Below are 16,238 nucleotides of genomic sequence, written 5' to 3' on the forward strand. Positions count from 1 at the left end.
CGAGTGAAAGCAGCAGGCGGGCCGGGACAAAGCTGCAGCGGCGGACGGCGGTGGCGTTGCTCTGCGGTCACGTACGGCCCTCTCGTCACGGGAGAAAAAACGGCTGGAGAAACCGACGGTACACGGTGCCCCAGACAAGCCGCCGCCCCCGTCAACTTGTTGTAGTAGTAGTACCAGCAAAAGACATTCCTCAAGACAAAGTTCCACAGCTATAGCAATGACCCGGTGAACGAAGCACGCCCAGCAAGTGTTGCCGTCCATTCCATTGGTTCCCTTGCTGGCTAGCTCGTCTTCTTGGAGCCGCTATCAATGGCCGCGGTTGCTTGCTGTTGGAGCTACCTGGTAGTCGTAGCGACGGTGGTGTTACCGCTGTTGCTTCTCGGAGTTATTGGCGTCTCCCGTGCACAGCTCCTGCAGGTGGGCTTCTACTCCGACTCCTGCCCAGACGCCGAGGCCACGGTCGCCGCCGCCGTCCAGGACGCCGCCGCCAACGACCCCACCATCCTCCCCGCGCTGCTCCGCCTGCAGTTCCACGACTGCTTCGTCAAGGTAAGACATATGCGCGCGCGCGGGCTGGCGCGCCGTCGTCGTTGTGTCCAGCAAGGCCGGGGCCGGGAGACTAATGCTAGCTTTTACTTGTCCGTGTGTGCTCGCTGGCGGCCGGCGCGGCCGGCAATGTATGCAGGGGTGCGACGCGTCGGTGCTGATCAGGAGCGCCAGCAACGACGCGGAGGTGGACAACGGCAGGAACCAGGGCCTGCGCGGCCAGGAAGTGGTGGACGCCGCCAAGGCGCAGCTCGAGGACCAGTGCCCCGGCGTCGTCTCCTGCGCCGACATCATCGCGCTCGCCGCGCGCGACGCCGTCGCCATGGTATGGTAATACTAATAGCATGCATGCAATGCAATGCCATGATATGATGGTAGAGTACTGAGTAGTAGTAGTAGCCGTGCACGTCGTAGCAGCAGCTCACGCTCTGGAAATTAATTGCAGACGGGCGGGCCGTCGTTCGACGTGCCCACGGGGCGGCGCGACGGGCTGACCTCCAACCTCCGCGACGCCGACGTGCTGCCTGACGCCGGCGACTCCATCAGCGTGCTCCGCTCAAGGTTCGCCGCAAGCGGCCTCGACGACCGCGACCTCGTCCTCCTCACAGGTAGGTACTCTAACTCTACTCTACATGTCTACACCTGGCCCGCGATCTTCACAAACGACACCGGCCGCAGCGGCGCACACGGTGGGCACGACGGCGTGCTTCTTCGTGAAGGACCGGCTGTACGGCTACCCGCTGCCGGGCGGCGGGAGGGGGGCGGACCCTTCGATCCCGGCGCCGTACCTGGCGGAGCTCAAGGCCCGGTGCCCGCCGGGCAACCTCAACGCGCGGCTGCCGCTGGACCGCGGCAGCGGGAGCGGCTTCGACGACTCCATCCTCCGGAACATCCGCTCCGGCCTCGCCGTCATCGCCTCCGACGCCGCGCTGGCCAGCAGCAACGCCACCCGCGCGCTCGTCGACGCGTACCTGCAGGGCCCCTCGGCAAGAAGGTTCCAGCGCGACTTCGCGGCCGCCATGGTCAAGATGGGCAGCATCGGCGTCGTCACCGGGGAGGACGCCGGCGAGGTCAGGGACGTCTGCTCCGCGTTCAATGCCAGTTGATCCGCCGTGTCGTACGTCGTCGATTGGATTGGATTGGATTAGTTTTCAAATTCGGGAGGGAGAGATATTATTTCTGTGTAGATTCGTTTTGGTTTCTTCAGTGTATTAGAATTGAAATTTAAATTTTAACCGGGAAGTAAATGGATTGATTGATCAAAAGAGACGGCACGTGGAGGAATTGTTGTGCGGTGGAATTGATTGACAACTTATTGTCGCAGCGATCAATGCATGCATATATATGCATGTGACGATTTATATTATTGCCACGGTTGTCCTAAAAATATGATAGTTCAATTTGACCAACGTGTAGTCATTATATCAGAGAATATATCTGGTGCATATATTATGCTATAGATTCAATACTGGCACTGTTTCGTTAGCGAATTAGTTTTTAACAATGCAGAAGAGCATTTCCATACACGATGTTCGAGTGCGCTAGAACAATCGTCGGACATAGGCATATTTCTTAATGCTATGTTTGGACGTAGATATTGGAGCACGGAATTAGAAAGTGGAATTAGCTTTCTAGAATTCTATTGTTTGGCTGTACATATAATTAAGATTTAGAATCAGAGATCAAACTCCCTAAAATTGAACTACAACTAGAAACCTCCTCTTCCAATAAAAAGCATCACTCCTGTCTCTGTATTGAGTCTCTGTGCTGAGTGGAATTTGACCACACAATTCTAAACTCCAATTCAGTGACATTCAAATAATAGAATTAGAATTACAACTCATTTCAATATCATGGCTTATTTGTAATTGAACCAATTCAATTCCACATCCTACAATATTGACATCCAAATGGAGCATAAGGCTTTTACGGATCGTCCCTTACTTTTGACAGCTAGTCCACTAACGTGAGAGATAAGACTACTTTCGATTGTCAATGGTGGGCTATCGGAAGTAACATGATACCTCTAACCAGAGGTGTAGATATGATTTTTTTTAGGGAGCCAATACATATATATTATTCGTGGAGCTTATCACCTTAGTGGTGTTTTGGGGAAACAGTTTTATAGATTTAGCGTCAACGGAAGATTTATTGGATAAGAAGATATGACAATATCTCTATCTTCTTTGTTTATATAAATAGGCCACCTTGTACCATGTATAAACACACTACATAATAGATTTGTTTTCCGTGATTTTTTTCTTCTCCACGTTGGGGGAGTTTTTTCCGCATTAAACTATGTGTCTCATTTTTCCCACCTACAATCCTAACATCCCGATTTTCATGTCCTTTGTTTAGAAAGTATAGACCAAACAAGTAGTATTAATTGTTTTCATATTCATGATATTTGAACACTTTGTATCATAATTTATGCAATTCCAGACTTAATAGTTAAAATATTAGACTTATTGTGTCCTTTAGTCTATTTATATTGAATTGTGGGAGTAAATTCACAATCGTTCACTGTTTTGCTAAACGGATTTATCGAAATAAATACAAAAAATGGCCGTCGCGCATATCCTGCAGCTATTGATTGGAATGTCGATTTCAGTTTAGAAGTCCACTTAAGGTAGCTTTAGCGGAGTCTAATAAGGTGTTTGGTTTGAGAAATGAGCTAGTCTATCATCTTCTCACTTTAATTTTTATAGTTAGCTCGTTAGTACTAATATATGAGGAATGGTGTCATTCCAACAAAATTTAAAAATAAATTCATGATTTACTACCTTATTTTGGATGAAGTGATTTCTCAAACCAAACACTTTATAAATAAACGACCAGTACAGTAATCTGAGTAAGCGGCAAGAGGGAGAGAACGGATCGAATTGCACCTAGGAGTTGATGGCGTCAAAAAAAGTCCAGTTGATTGCGCACGTGAGAGCAAGAGCTACTCACTCGCTTATCTGATACTACGTCCACCCGCTGTCGCTCAGATCAATCGACACCAAAATGTGTGCAACTACATAACGGTATCATATACCTAATTTGGATATATCCTACAACAAAGCCGACCTAGCTCAGTGGTAGAGCGCGTGGCTTTTAACCACGTGGTCGTGGGTTCGATCCCCACGGTCGGCGTCAAAAGTATTTTTCAATGTACTTTTTTTTACACTTTCCAAAACCAAACCATTTTCTTATATGTGTTTTTTTATACTTCTCCAAAATCAAAATTCATCTGACCGTGTAACACTTGTACAGTTTTATTTCCAAATACCTAATCTAAAATTTTAGATTTGGAACGTATTGAATTCCACATATAAAAAAAATACTATTTCAAAACCAAAATGACCTGGACACCCCTTCAGATTTTTCACTGCTACATTGTCCTCCTCCACACTGAACTTTTTTTCTCGTTTCTACAAATAATATTTACATGTAATCCTTTAACAAGGTCAGAATCAAAAACTACTATGCAAGCTTTAAATTAATACAGATTTGAAAATCTTCAAAACATATAAATACAATGGTTTAAACTACTATGAATTCGAATTATTGAAAACTTGGAAATATTTTTGTGCTTTTTAAAGTCGGTATGGTAAATCATTGGGGTGTCCATGTTAGACCTCCAGACTCCAGTAGCTCATGGTTACCGTCGTGCGAAATGAGCAATATGTGGCACTGTGCATTGCGCATCTGGTTGCCAGCAAATCACGCATAGACAATTAGACATAGCTCATTTCAGCCCGTGGATTATTTCCAAGTTAGTACTTGCATCAAATATAGTTCTGGTACATTATTGATTTCTTATTACACAGTTCAGTGCCTTTGAAATGTATCACACTTCGGAAATGTCACAGAATTGTTCTTTTCCAGAGAAATAATGACTCCGGTTTATTGAAGATTGCAGCGCCTGTTTGGTTTCTCCTTATGACAAAGTGATTGATTACAAACTTATTTCGGGCCTAAACAAAGAAAGTAAATGAACAGGCGGCATATCCCAACTTGCTCTAAGACCTTGAGTAAGCATTCTTCATCAGGATGGATCTGAGGTTTCTTGTCTCAGCCGCGACACGTTCCCGGTCAAACAGAGCAGAGACCACAGCCACACCTTTCAGATTTGGGAGCCCAAGCTCCATCACCGAGCCTGCATTTCCAGCATTGATGCCGCCGATGGCCACCACAGGTAGCTTCGAAGCTAAGCACACAGTCCTCAAGCCCTCGAACCCTAAGGTAGGGTTGTTTGCCTTCGTCGTGGTCGGGAAGACACCGCCACAGCCGATGTAGTCTGCGCCATCCTTCCATGCCTGCTCGGCCTGGGCCGGGGTTTTACATGAGACGCCGATGATTTTTCCAGGTCCTAGGAGCCGTCGTACTTCCCATGCTGGCATGTCTGATTGGCCAACGTGGACGCCATCTGCGTCGCATGCCAGAGCAACATCTACGCGGTCATTGATCAGTAGCGGCACTCCACTGGACTTGCAGATTTCCACACAGGCCTTGGCAGCTTCCAAGAACTCCCGTGTCTCGGCGTCTTTTTCTCTGAACATTGGACACTCAAAGCACGGTCAACGAAATCGAATGAAGACAGACTGAATCACTAGAGGAACTTTGGTCGTTTTCAAGAAAGATAACCTCAGTTGGACAATGGTAGCGCCACCTTCAATGGCAGCTTTCACGGCATCTTTTATCGAACGACCCCACTTCTTGTTCATCCCAGAGTCTGTCACTGCGTACAGGAAGAGGTCATCTGGATTGAACTTTTGCAGTGATCCCATCTTGTATGATGGAGACTTGAGCTCGAAGTGGTGGTCAAAAGGGCCCTGAGGTCCATTTCCAATCACAAGATCTTTGCTGTGATAAAGAGCAGATTCCACAAATTTCTTCGCAGCCTGCCAAGGTCATGCACGGAAAAAAAACACAATGTAAGACACTACTATTATGAATAGCGAACCTGAAAAGATACACAGACAACACTGCAAAATCTTACTATTACGAACAGTGAACCTAGATATAGTGCCTGCCAACTGCTAATCAAGGGAAAATAACTGAGGATCTTATGATTGACGTGATTTGAACACATATTCTTTGACACAGTCTCAGCCTAGGGAATGCTCTAGATTCTTTGCAGCAAATGTGCCTTGCAATATCTCATTTAACACAACAAAAATTACCGCCAGTCACATGCCAATCTTCCAGACCTTTGTACTAAAGAGTCACCCCATCACAGGGGAGAATTTTCTTGGCAAGTTTTGCAGCACAAAAGAAATACAAGTAAATATGAACCTGATTAGAGAACAGTTTTAATCTATGTCCTGTTCGTCACTAAAGAACTAATTTTTCCTGTGATAATAACACTCCAGCAGATAATTTGCCCCAATTGTTTTGTATTATTATCAGGTATCAGTGTGAGACAACTTAAATGTTAGTGCAAACTAACCTGGACAGCATGCAGCATCGTTGCGCCTTTTGCTAATTCAGCAGCAATACATGAAGCTAATGTGCAACCAGTTCCATGTGTGTTACGGGTCTTTATACGCAGACCACGAAGCTCAGTGAACTCCTTACCTGATGAGATGTGTCAGAACTTGTATGAGGATGCTAAAGGGGGAGGAATGAAACGAGTTAATTGACAGAACAGAAATTATTCAAATATACCATCAAATAACACATCAATTGCATCTGATGAATCTGGCATATCCCCGCCTTTCACAAGCACATATCTTCACAAGGTAAGCTTGTATTAGCAAATTATTCATCAATCACTATATGCATTTTTAAAGAGAACATTCACTAATGCAGTTAACAATGGAGTCAACTGTCAAACAAAGAGCTTTCAGCTAGCAACGCACAGTGAAAAAATTTAGTACTTTCAAGACAGGGCAACAATCAGTGTCATGAGGGAACTTGCGATTGGTTTAAATGGTAGGGACCATTAGCTCCTCAAGATTGAACATTTGAACTAACAGAAATTTGTACACTGTACAAGAATAGTTTCATCCGTATCACAATTTAATGTGCCCTATCCATCTATACCATTAGCCTGTTTCAATGACAATGACATGTAGGATTAGATCCCAGTACTCCACATGTCATTTACTAGTCTGATGGTATAGACGGAAATCGCATATTACATGATTTTATGGATGCAAATTCCCTTATGACCAATATGGTAGCAAGTTTGCTTCGAACAATAAACTAAGAATTCATATTGAACATTGGGAGGCCAGGTTGGCATTCCCCCATACAGATGTAACATCAGATGCACAAGAATGTGATAGCGCACATGTAGGGAAAGAGAACAAATAATAGAACAAATTTACAGAAATGGAGAACACATACTTGGGACCAAGTTTATAAATGGATTCAGCTGCATTGCACATGTCAGAAATTGTATGCAATGATACATCACCAAGTAACTTAGATGCTTCTTTCACATTTGGAGTGACTATATCAGCCATAGAAAATAGTTCATCCCTGCTCATAACAATTGCAAGATCATGTCCATAAGTACTACAGTATTGACAATGAAACAGCAATACAATCCAACAAGAACTCAAATGCATACGGAACAAAACAAACATTGATCTTGTACCTATATGTAGCGAGAGTAGATGGTCCTGAAAGAGTATCACCGCTGGTGGACACCATGACCGGATCCACCACTAGAGCTGCCTTCAGAAGCATAAGTCATAGCAAGTAAATAACTGAGTTAGCATAGTATGCTTTCATAATACACTCGCAGAAATACAGCATACCTTTGACTGGAAACTTCCTAAGACTCTCACACAGAACTTTGACTACTCCAGCTGAAGGGAGCATCCCTGTTTTCACCTAATAAAATCAAGACCAGAAGACACGCATACACATACCATAAGTTCCAAGTGAAAATAGGATACAAATCAAATATATAAAATTCTTCTACAGAAGCACATTCAGAGACTCAACAAGTCTTTTGGCTATACAAACATAACTAAGTTACATGGACACAAGGTGTCTAGCACTCTAGCCTCTTTCTCAAACTTGATACTTGAAAAACTTTTCAATCGGTATCCTAATTGTTTCTATTATAAGTGTTGCAGCATTTGCGCTTTGTCTTGTTGTGGTGATCTTGGATAGTATATATTATGTTATCCACTCTAGTGAAGATGCAATACTCTCTTGTCTGTAATGCAAGATGACTTTTATCTTAATATTTTTAGAGGCTTAACAATGAGATACTATCCTACAAGGTATTCTTGTACAAACACACCTATATGAGCTGACCTTTGGTCACGGTCTATGAGATATGAGAATTCTCTAGGAAGCTCGTGAAAGAGACATAGGAGAATGACTTATAAGCTCCACCGGAGGAGGTAGCCTAAAGGACGCCAAGTATCAGACAGATTCTTGAGTGGAACTAATACGCACAAAACTACAAATTCAAAGCATAGTCCAATGAGTAGTTGTGAGCTAGTGTAACTCTTAAGTCTAGATGAATGTTCAAATTAACAAGCTCCATAAAACTGATATATAAATAACAATTGAGGACATCTGGAGAGTCAGTTATATTGTGTCTTCGAGATCTGGTGGAGGAGTGTTAGAGTTTATTAGGCTTGGCCCATTTACCTTACAGAAAAATCCAGAATAAATTTCAAAGGCTCACTCATGCATGGTGGAAGTAGGAATGGTGAGTTTTAGTAACACATGGGAAGTGTAAGGGAGATAAGTCAAATTAAATAGCTTGTTTGTTGTCATTCCTTAAAAATAACACGAGTTAGTAAGCAAGTGCACAAATCCAAAAGAAGAGGTTTTAACAGTATCATCATCTTGGGGGCTTGGTGTTTATGGCTTCATCGTAATAAGGTGGTTTTTGATGGTGTTAGTCCTTCAATTATTGGCATAAAGGCAATTTTTTTGGATGAAGTTGAATTCTGGAGGCTTGCCGGTGCTAGGCATCTTGAGGCTTTGGTTCCTGGTGCTGGAATTTTTAGGTCAAGGGTTCTTTTGGGTGATTAGTGAAGAGCAGGTGTGTGGTCTGCTGGCACTTTTTGCTGTTCGGTCTCCTATTGCGTGCTGCTGTTTCCAGGCGCATTTATGAAGGCTGCAGTTTTGTGCGCAGCAGAAGTTGGTGGTTTTGGGTTTTGTGTTTTGCCTATTTTGGCATTGTACTTTGGTCCATTTTGGACTGTTTTCTTCTCTTAATTTAATGATGCGCAGCTCTCCTGCGCGTTTAAGAAAAAAAAATAACACGAGAGGGATGAAGCTAAAGCTACATGCGCACGTGCGTTTTGCGTTTTTTCGCATGACTTGTGACTTGCGACTAGTGTCAATTCCCTTTCTATCTTTTGACGTTTTCTACAACAATCTAACTTTATTACTTTGTGCAACAAGTTCATAACTGAATCAATCAGATCGTGAAGATCATAACCGAGTCCATTTCTTCCTTTATTTGCACGTGATTATCATGAGCCTAATCCCCTATATACTAGAGGGTGTTCTAACTAAAAGGTACAAGAAATAATCAATCTACTATGAGATAGGGTTTTAGATTAAGGAGTCATTTGTGTTGCATGATCTCAATCTCCTTAATCCCCTACGTCGACATGGTGTCATAACGACAGCGGCAGGGAGAGCAGTGTCTGTAAAACCTCACTCCCCTGAATAACATGTATGAGTTCATGCGAAATAGTTCTTTGGCTAGCGATCGCACTACTCGCCGAGTTGATCTACATTGCGACATCTAAAAAACTCGGTCGGGGAGTGAAAACCGCTCTCCCGGTATTATGTTAAGAGACCAAAATATGGTCCCGACCGAGAAAACCCCCGAATCCTGGCCCCCCATCACTAACGGGCCGGTCAACTACCCACTCTGCAACGGCCCAGCAGGGTAAGATATCGATCCCCAAGAGCGGGCGGGACACAGCGAGGGGATTTTTTAACCAAGTCCGAAATTCGTCCCTGAGGGGGATCGAAACCGAGATCTAAAGGTGCTACTCGAAAGTCTTAACCATTGAGCTAGAGGCCTTTTTGCTCTGAAACTTATTTTTTGACCAGGCTGAAACGATCCTTACTTTAAATGATGATGAGTTCCTCACTTATGTTTTAGTATTCACACCTAAGCTGCCGCTTTCACAGCAAGACAATCCAATTCACAGAAAGTTAACCCCCAACACTTAAACTGGCATGAAACAAACTAATTTATAGAAATATTCAAACCCCTTCCATGAATCACTTTGCCAAGCAGGGTAGCTTAATAATCATTGCAACAAAAGCACGACCCAAACAAAAAGATCTCTGTTTATAGCACGCACATCAGGGGCACTGTGTGCGTTAAGATTTGGAAGAACTAACCCCTCATGGTCTCCTAAGACATAGGCCCTATTTGTTTGGCATTTTTTTAAGCTTCTGGCCACCAAAAGCTACTGCGGACAGCCAAACGCCCCAACTTTTCAGCTTGCTTCTACAAGAATCATTTTGGTAAAAACCGTCCAAAATCAAGATGAACACATAATCGATCGAGTCGTCACGATAGTAGGAATCTATCGCTTTTTAGATCCTGAACCCTTTAGATTATTTTATCTTCCTCCGCACGTAATAACTGGACCAAACAGACCCATAATAACTGGACCATGGTCCATGGCATCGTTACTGAATGCCCGAAAGGCAAAGAAGCTCACCACGTCCACCGACATGTCCGAGAGAACCGACCTGAGCTGCTCTCCCACGAACTTCTCCGGCACAGCATGGATCCCCTACAGCACCACCGGATCATTCATCCCCTGTTCTCGGTCGAATCGTAGCGAAAGAAAGCAGACTAGTAGAAGAAGAAAAGCGGGGGGGGGGGGGGGGGGGGGGGGGGGGGGTTGATTAGGCATAACGTGCCTGGACGCCGACGGTGTTCTGCGCGGTGACAGCAGTGATTACGGAGGAGCAGTAGGCTCCTAGGGCCGCGCACGCCTTGATGTCCGCCTGGATGCCCGCGCCGGCGCTGGAGTCGGAGCCGGCCACCGTCAGCACGTGCGGCCACGGCATCTCGCGCGCCGACGCGATAACCGAGAACCTGCGCGCCCGGGTAGACGAAGAAGCCGAAACGCCGGGCGCGGAAGAGGGGGTGCGGAAGCGAAGGGTGGCGGCCGCGGAGGGGCGATATTGGGCGAGGGCGGCGGAGAGGGGTGGTAGCGGTACGGACGTCATGGCAAGTCCGCGAGTGGAGGTTTATGACTTCGGGAATGGGGATGGAGGAGTGAAACTTTTTTTCATTTTAAATAAAATAATTTTTGGCACCAATCACAAACCAGGTATTGTTCCTCATTTTTTTCACTCATCTAATTTATTTATTTTTCAAAATAATTCTGCTTTTGATCACCCATACAAATTCAGAGGTGTTTGAATGCACTAAAGTTAACAGTTAGTTGACTAAAAACTAATAAAATTAACTAGCTAACAAATAGTTAGCTAACTATTAGCAAATTTGCTAAAAGTAGTTAATAGCTAGACTATAAGCTAATGTTTGGATGTCTCGGGTAATTTTATAAAGGACCGGTAAGACAACGAGAGGGATAAATGGGAAGCGAGAACACTGTGACTTGATTCCCTAACCCAAACCAACCGCCAGGGATAGCAAAAACACTCTGCAAATGAACTGATCAACCACGGATCCATTGAAAGTCCCAGAGAAGAATAAGAGCTCAATCAGGACAAAAATACTTGTTTTAATCCAAATTTCACAAGAAACTCCAAAGAGCCCACTTAGGTCCAATAAAAATTATGGGTCAAAGTTCGAAGAAAACATCGAGTGACAGTGCCGCTCGTAGGTGACAAAGTGCCGGAATGCAAAATTTCTCCAAAATGCTCTCAGATTTTGCAGGCAGCAATATATAAGGGAGAAAAGGTGAACCGTGAATTTTGAGTAGAAAGGATCAAAACTCCTAGTCCGGCAGTGCCGGGCTTGAGAGCGACAGTGTCGCGCCGTCAAGACGGTTTACGCAGAGAGAAATATGTCTACTCGTGAAGAATCAACTCCAGCAACACAGAAAGCAAAGCGTGGATCAAAAATCCTATTTTGATTGGGGTTTTGATGGAGTTTTCTTTTTTGAGTTCAAACTGAGTTCTTTCCAAACCACGACAAAAAAACTACAAGTGTATGCAGTGGTTTGAGAAGTGCAACTCACCACCAATCAACTCCTAAATCGAATCCTCTCACAAGAATCCAAGAGTTCTTCACACAATCACAAGAGAGGGAAAGGAAAGAACAAGAGATCAAAACAATCCAAATTTCAGCGAGTATGAAAACTGAGATGGAGAAATGACCAAAAGTTATGGGTCGTACCAGCGACCCTTTCTCGGATTAAACTTGCATATCACAAACACAATCGATGATTACAAAATCGTTTTGGATCCCCTCAGATCAACTGGTGACTACCTAGAGAGAAAACTAGAAGTTCTAAAGTGAGTGCTCTGAAAAATGGCAGCCAAGAGATGTTAAACTAACCAGCCATCCCCTCTATTTATAGAGGGTTATTTCTAGGGCTGGAAAATCAGCTCGTGGCTCGCGAGCCAGCTCGAGCTCGCAATGACTCGGCTCGGCTCGCAACGGCTCGCGAGCTCAAAACGAGCCGAGCCGAGCCTGTTCTCTAGGCTCGCTTCTCTACCGAGCCGAGCTAGCTCGTGCGGCTCGCGAGCTGAGCGAAAACCTAGCTGATCCCAGTCGTAGCCCAACAGGCCAACTCCAGGACTCTGCCTAAGCCCAACAGGCATCTTTCTTACGCCGTGATGCTGCTATGAAGTCCAAGTCCAACTCCAAGTCTCCATGAGACGTACACAGGAACAGGCAGGCGGCAGGAGGCTAGGGCTAGGCTTCGACTTGGAGCCTTCGACGCTCGACGGCGGCACGGCGCCGAGGCCGACCGCGAGCGGCGAGTCCGCCACCGCCGACCGGTCTCTCTCCGCCACGCGGCCCTCTGCCTCGGTCCCTTCGACAGCGCCACTGCGCCGTCCTGGATCTGGAAGCGGGCGTGAAGACTGACGAGCATCGGCGGCCAGCGCGGCTTCTCCTCCAATCTCTAGGCTCCGGCGACAAGCACACCAGGTTAGGTTAGTGCTCTACTGCTCTCCTTCTTTCCTTGACTGCTTGACTCCTTGTAGGCTGTAGATATTCATAGATCACAGTTATAGCTTCTATAAATCAGTATGAAAGTTTATAACCCTAACTTAAGCAGTTAAGTTATTTAGTTATAGCTTCTGTCCTTCAATGAATATGTGAATATGTCCTTAATCCTTCAATGTTCTTGGTACAATAAATTCAGTGTCTGATATAATAATTCAGTGTCTGATATAATTAGTATAATTGAAAGGGAAATGTGCCCTTGGGCCATTTCTAAGTATTTTGGTGATTTAGTGTCCAACACAAGTGCCCAAGTGTAAAATGGTGGACAAAGTACAAATCAAGGATAAAGGTATGTTTCTCAGACTTAGTACATTGTTTTAGAGACTAATGTATTGTGTCTAAGTGCTGGAAACAGGAAAAAACGAATTGGAATTGTCTTGGCTCGAGCAGCCAAGACTCTGCTCAATCTGGGAGCATCGGACTGTCCGGTGGTGCACCGGACAGTGTCCGGTGCGCCAGGCTGGCACGAGCGAACTGGCCGCTCTCGGGAATTCACCGGCGACGTACGGCTATAATTCACCGGACTGTCCGGTGTGCACCGGACTGTCAGGTGAGCCAACAGTCAACCGGGCCAACGGTCGGCCGCGCGATCTGCGCGGGACACGTGGCCGAGCCAACGGCTAGAAGGGGGCACCGGACTGTCCGGTGTGCACCGGACATGTCCGGTGCGCCAACGGCTCTCTAGCTGCCAACGGTCGACTGCGCCAGTTAAGGAAAGAAATCGGGCGCCGGACAGTGTCCGGTGTGCACCGGACTGTCCGGTGCGCCAGACGACAGAAGGCAAGAATTGCCTTCCCAGATTGCTCTCAACGGCTCCTAGCTGCCTTGGGGCTATAAAAGGGACCCCTTGGCGCATGGAGGAGGATACCAAGCATCCCTTGAGCACTATTGATCACTCACACATCATTCTTGCGCACTTGTTCGACATTCTAGTGATTTGAGCTCCGTTCTAGTGTGCTAGTCTTTTGAGCTTAAGTCTGGGTCTTGTGTGTGCATAGTCGCTGTGATCTTTGTGTCTTGTGTGAGTTGCTAATCCCTGCCTTGCTCCGTGCTTCTTTGTGAACTTCAAGTGTAAGGGCGAGAGGCTCCAAGTTGTGGAGATTCCTCGCAAACGGGATTAAGAAAAGCAAAGAAAAACACCGTGGTATTCAAGTGGGTCTTTGGACCGCTTGAGAGGGGTTGATTGCAACCCTCGTCCGTTGGGACGCCACAACGTGGAATAGGCAAGCGTTGGTCTTGGCCGAACCACGGGATAACTACCGTGCCATCTCTGTGATTGATATCTTTGTGGTTACTGTGTTTTGTTGAGACTCTACTCTAGCCACTTGGCAATTATTGTGCTAACCTTATCCAAGTTTTGTGGCTTAAGTTTTAAGTTTTACAGGATCACCTATTCACCCCCCCTCTAGGTGCTCTCAATTGGTATCGGAGCCGTTCTCTTCAAGAAAGGGACTAACCGCCCGAAGAGATGGATCCTAAGGGGAAGGGAATCGTGATCAACGACAAGGAGAAGGAGTCCTTCGTCAACGAGCCAAAGGATGACAAGCCTACCGACTCGGGCTCGGGCCACAGACGCAAATATGGGAAGAAGAAGAAGACAAGACGCATCAAGGAGATCATTTACTACGACGACAACGATGAGTCCACTTCTTCCCAAAAGGACAACAACGACGACGACTACGAGAAAAAGAAAACGGTCAATTCAAACTTTTCTTTTGATTACTCTCGTATTCCTCAAAGTACAAATGCTCATTTATTATCTATTCCACTTGGTAAACCTCCTCATTTTGATGGAGAGGACTACGGATTTTGGAGTCACAAAATGTGTAGTCACTTGTTCTCTCTCCATCCTAGTATATGGGAGATTGTAGAGAGTGGAATGCACTTTGATAGTACGGATAGTCCCATGTTCATTAATGAGCAAATTCATAAAAATGCACAAGCTACTACTGTTCTTCTAGCTTCCTTGTGCAGGGATGAATACCACAAAGTGAGCGGCTTGGATAACACCAAGCAAATTTGGGACACCCTTAAGATCTCTCATGAGGGGAATGACGTCACAATGCTCACCAAGATGGAGTTGGTGGAGGGCGAACTCGGGAGATTCGCTAGGATAAGGGGAGAAGAGCCAACCCAAACGTACAACCGGCTCAAGACCCTTGTCAACAAGATAAGAAGCTATGGAAGCACGCGATAGACGGACCACGACGTCGTCCGCCTAATGCTAAGGTCTTTCACTATCCTTGATCCTCATCTTGTAAACAATATTCGTGAGAATCCTAGGTACACCAAGATGACACCCGAGGAGATACTTGGAAAGTTCGTGAGTGGGCGAATGATGATCAAGGAAGCAAAATACGTGGACGACACATTGAATGGTCCAATCAATGAGCCTCAACCTCTTGCTCTCAAGGCAACAAGAAGCAAGGAGACGCTACCTAGCAAGGTGGCACAAATTGAGGCGGCCGGACTTAATGATGAAGAGATGGCTCTCATCATCAAGAGATTCAAGACGACGCTAAAAGGTCGCAAGGGGCAGCCAAGCAAGACCAAGACAAAGGGGAAACGCTCATGCTTCAAATGTGGTAAGCTTGGTCATTTTATTGCTAACTGTCCCAACAATGATAGTGATCAGGATCAAGGGAACAAGAGGGAGAAGAAAAAGAACTATAAGAAGGCAAAGGGTGAGGCGCATCTAGGCAAGGAGTGGGATTCGGATTGCTCCTCTTCCGACTCCGACAATGAAGGACTCGCCGCCACCGCCTTCAACAAGTCATCCCTCTTCCCCAACGAGCGTCACACATGCCTTATGGCAAAGGAGAAGAAGGTATGTACTCGAAACTCTACTTATGCTTCTTCAAGTGAGGACGAATCTAGTGATGAGGATGAAATAGATTATTCATGTTTATTTAAGGGCCTAGATAGAACCAAGGTAGATAAAATTAATGAATTGATTGATGCCTTGAATGATAAGAATAGGCTTTTAGAAAAACAAGAGGATTTGTTGTATGAAGAACATGACAAATTTGTAGAAGCACAAAAATCTCATGCTCTAGAAGTTAAAAGAAATGAAATGCTTTCTTGTGAATTATCTTCTTGCCATGAGACAATCTCTAACTTAAGGAGCATTAATGATGTTTTGAATGCTAAGTTAGAAATAGCTAGTAAATCACAATCTTGTGTAGAAATTGTTGCAACTTGTAATAGGTGTAAAGATTTTGACATTGATGCTTGTAGTGAACACCTAGTTTCAATTTCCAAACTTAATGATGAAGTAGCTAGTCTTAATGCTCAACTTAAGACTAGCAAGAGCGAATTTGATAAACTAAAATTTGCTAGGGATGCCTACACGGTTGGTAGACACCCCTCTATTAAGGATGGACTTGGCTTCAAGAGGGAAGCCAAGAACTTAACAAACCATAAGGCTCCCATCTCCGCCAAGGGGAAAGGGAAGGCTCCTATGGCAAGTAGTACTAAAAAGAACCATGCTTTTATGTACAATGATAGAAGACAGTCTCATAGGAGTTGTAATGCTTATAATGCTTTTGAT

General features: G+C 45.2%; 2 protein-coding genes and 1 non-coding gene across 4 annotated transcripts; 2 read left to right on the plus strand and 1 right to left on the minus strand.

The window, feature by feature from the left end:
- Positions 1-206: 206 nt before the first annotated feature.
- Positions 207-1,811, plus strand: LOC103650629 (peroxidase 43). Its single transcript, NM_001324271.1, has 4 exons — positions 207-549; positions 686-871; positions 992-1,154; positions 1,225-1,811. Exons 1-4 carry the CDS (start codon positions 310-312, stop codon positions 1,650-1,652), a joined length of 1,017 nt encoding a protein of 338 aa, NP_001311200.1. The 5' UTR covers positions 207-309; the 3' UTR covers positions 1,653-1,811.
- Positions 1,812-3,609: 1,798 nt separating this feature from the next.
- On the plus strand, positions 3,610-3,681 carry TRNAK-UUU (transfer RNA lysine (anticodon UUU)). Its single transcript has one exon. It is a non-coding gene; the product is annotated as a tRNA-Lys (tRNA).
- A 608-nt stretch (positions 3,682-4,289) lies between these two features.
- Positions 4,290-10,780, minus strand: LOC732816 (phosphomethylpyrimidine kinase/thiamin-phosphate pyrophosphorylase). Of its 2 annotated transcripts, NM_001112430.2 has the most exons (9): positions 10,405-10,780; positions 10,200-10,274; positions 7,299-7,374; positions 7,136-7,211; positions 6,883-7,017; positions 6,199-6,263; positions 5,981-6,108; positions 5,176-5,432; positions 4,324-5,082 (listed from the first exon to the last, which is right to left on the minus strand). In NM_001112430.2, the coding sequence occupies exons 1-9, from the start codon at positions 10,714-10,716 to the stop codon at positions 4,551-4,553; spliced, it is 1,656 nt and encodes a 551-aa protein (NP_001105900.2). In that variant the 5' UTR covers positions 10,717-10,780; the 3' UTR covers positions 4,324-4,550. The 2 variants fall into 2 exon arrangements, with proteins under 2 accessions (XP_020405665.1, NP_001105900.2); XM_020550076.3 differs by lacking the exon at positions 10,200-10,274 and having other exon boundaries at positions 4,290-5,082; positions 10,405-10,754.
- Between the last annotated feature and the right edge of the window lie 5,458 nt (positions 10,781-16,238).

This window comes from Zea mays, chromosome 3 (assembly GCF_902167145.1).
Source record: "Zea mays cultivar B73 chromosome 3, Zm-B73-REFERENCE-NAM-5.0, whole genome shotgun sequence".
Lineage (NCBI taxonomy): Eukaryota > Viridiplantae > Streptophyta > Magnoliopsida > Poales > Poaceae > Zea > Zea mays.

Excerpts from the sequence above, each read along its gene's own strand:
- LOC732816 (NM_001112430.2), bottom strand. The coding sequence starts at position 10,716 with ATGACGTCCGTACCGCTACCACCCCTCTCCGCCGCCCTCGCCCAATAT. Across the intron at positions 6,264-6,882 it reads ATTTATAAACTTGGTCCCAA|ATATGTGCTTGTGAAAGGCG; the intron begins GTATGTGTTCTC and ends TACCTTGTGAAG. Across the intron at positions 6,109-6,198 it reads AATTGATGTGTTATTTGATG|GTAAGGAGTTCACTGAGCTT; the intron begins GTATATTTGAAT and ends ACATCTCATCAG.
- LOC103650629 (NM_001324271.1), top strand. The coding sequence starts at position 310 with ATGGCCGCGGTTGCTTGCTGTTGGAGCTACCTGGTAGTCGTAGCGACG. Across the intron at positions 550-685 it reads TCCACGACTGCTTCGTCAAG|GGGTGCGACGCGTCGGTGCT; the intron begins GTAAGACATATG and ends CAATGTATGCAG. Across the intron at positions 872-991 it reads CGCGCGACGCCGTCGCCATG|ACGGGCGGGCCGTCGTTCGA; the intron begins GTATGGTAATAC and ends AATTAATTGCAG.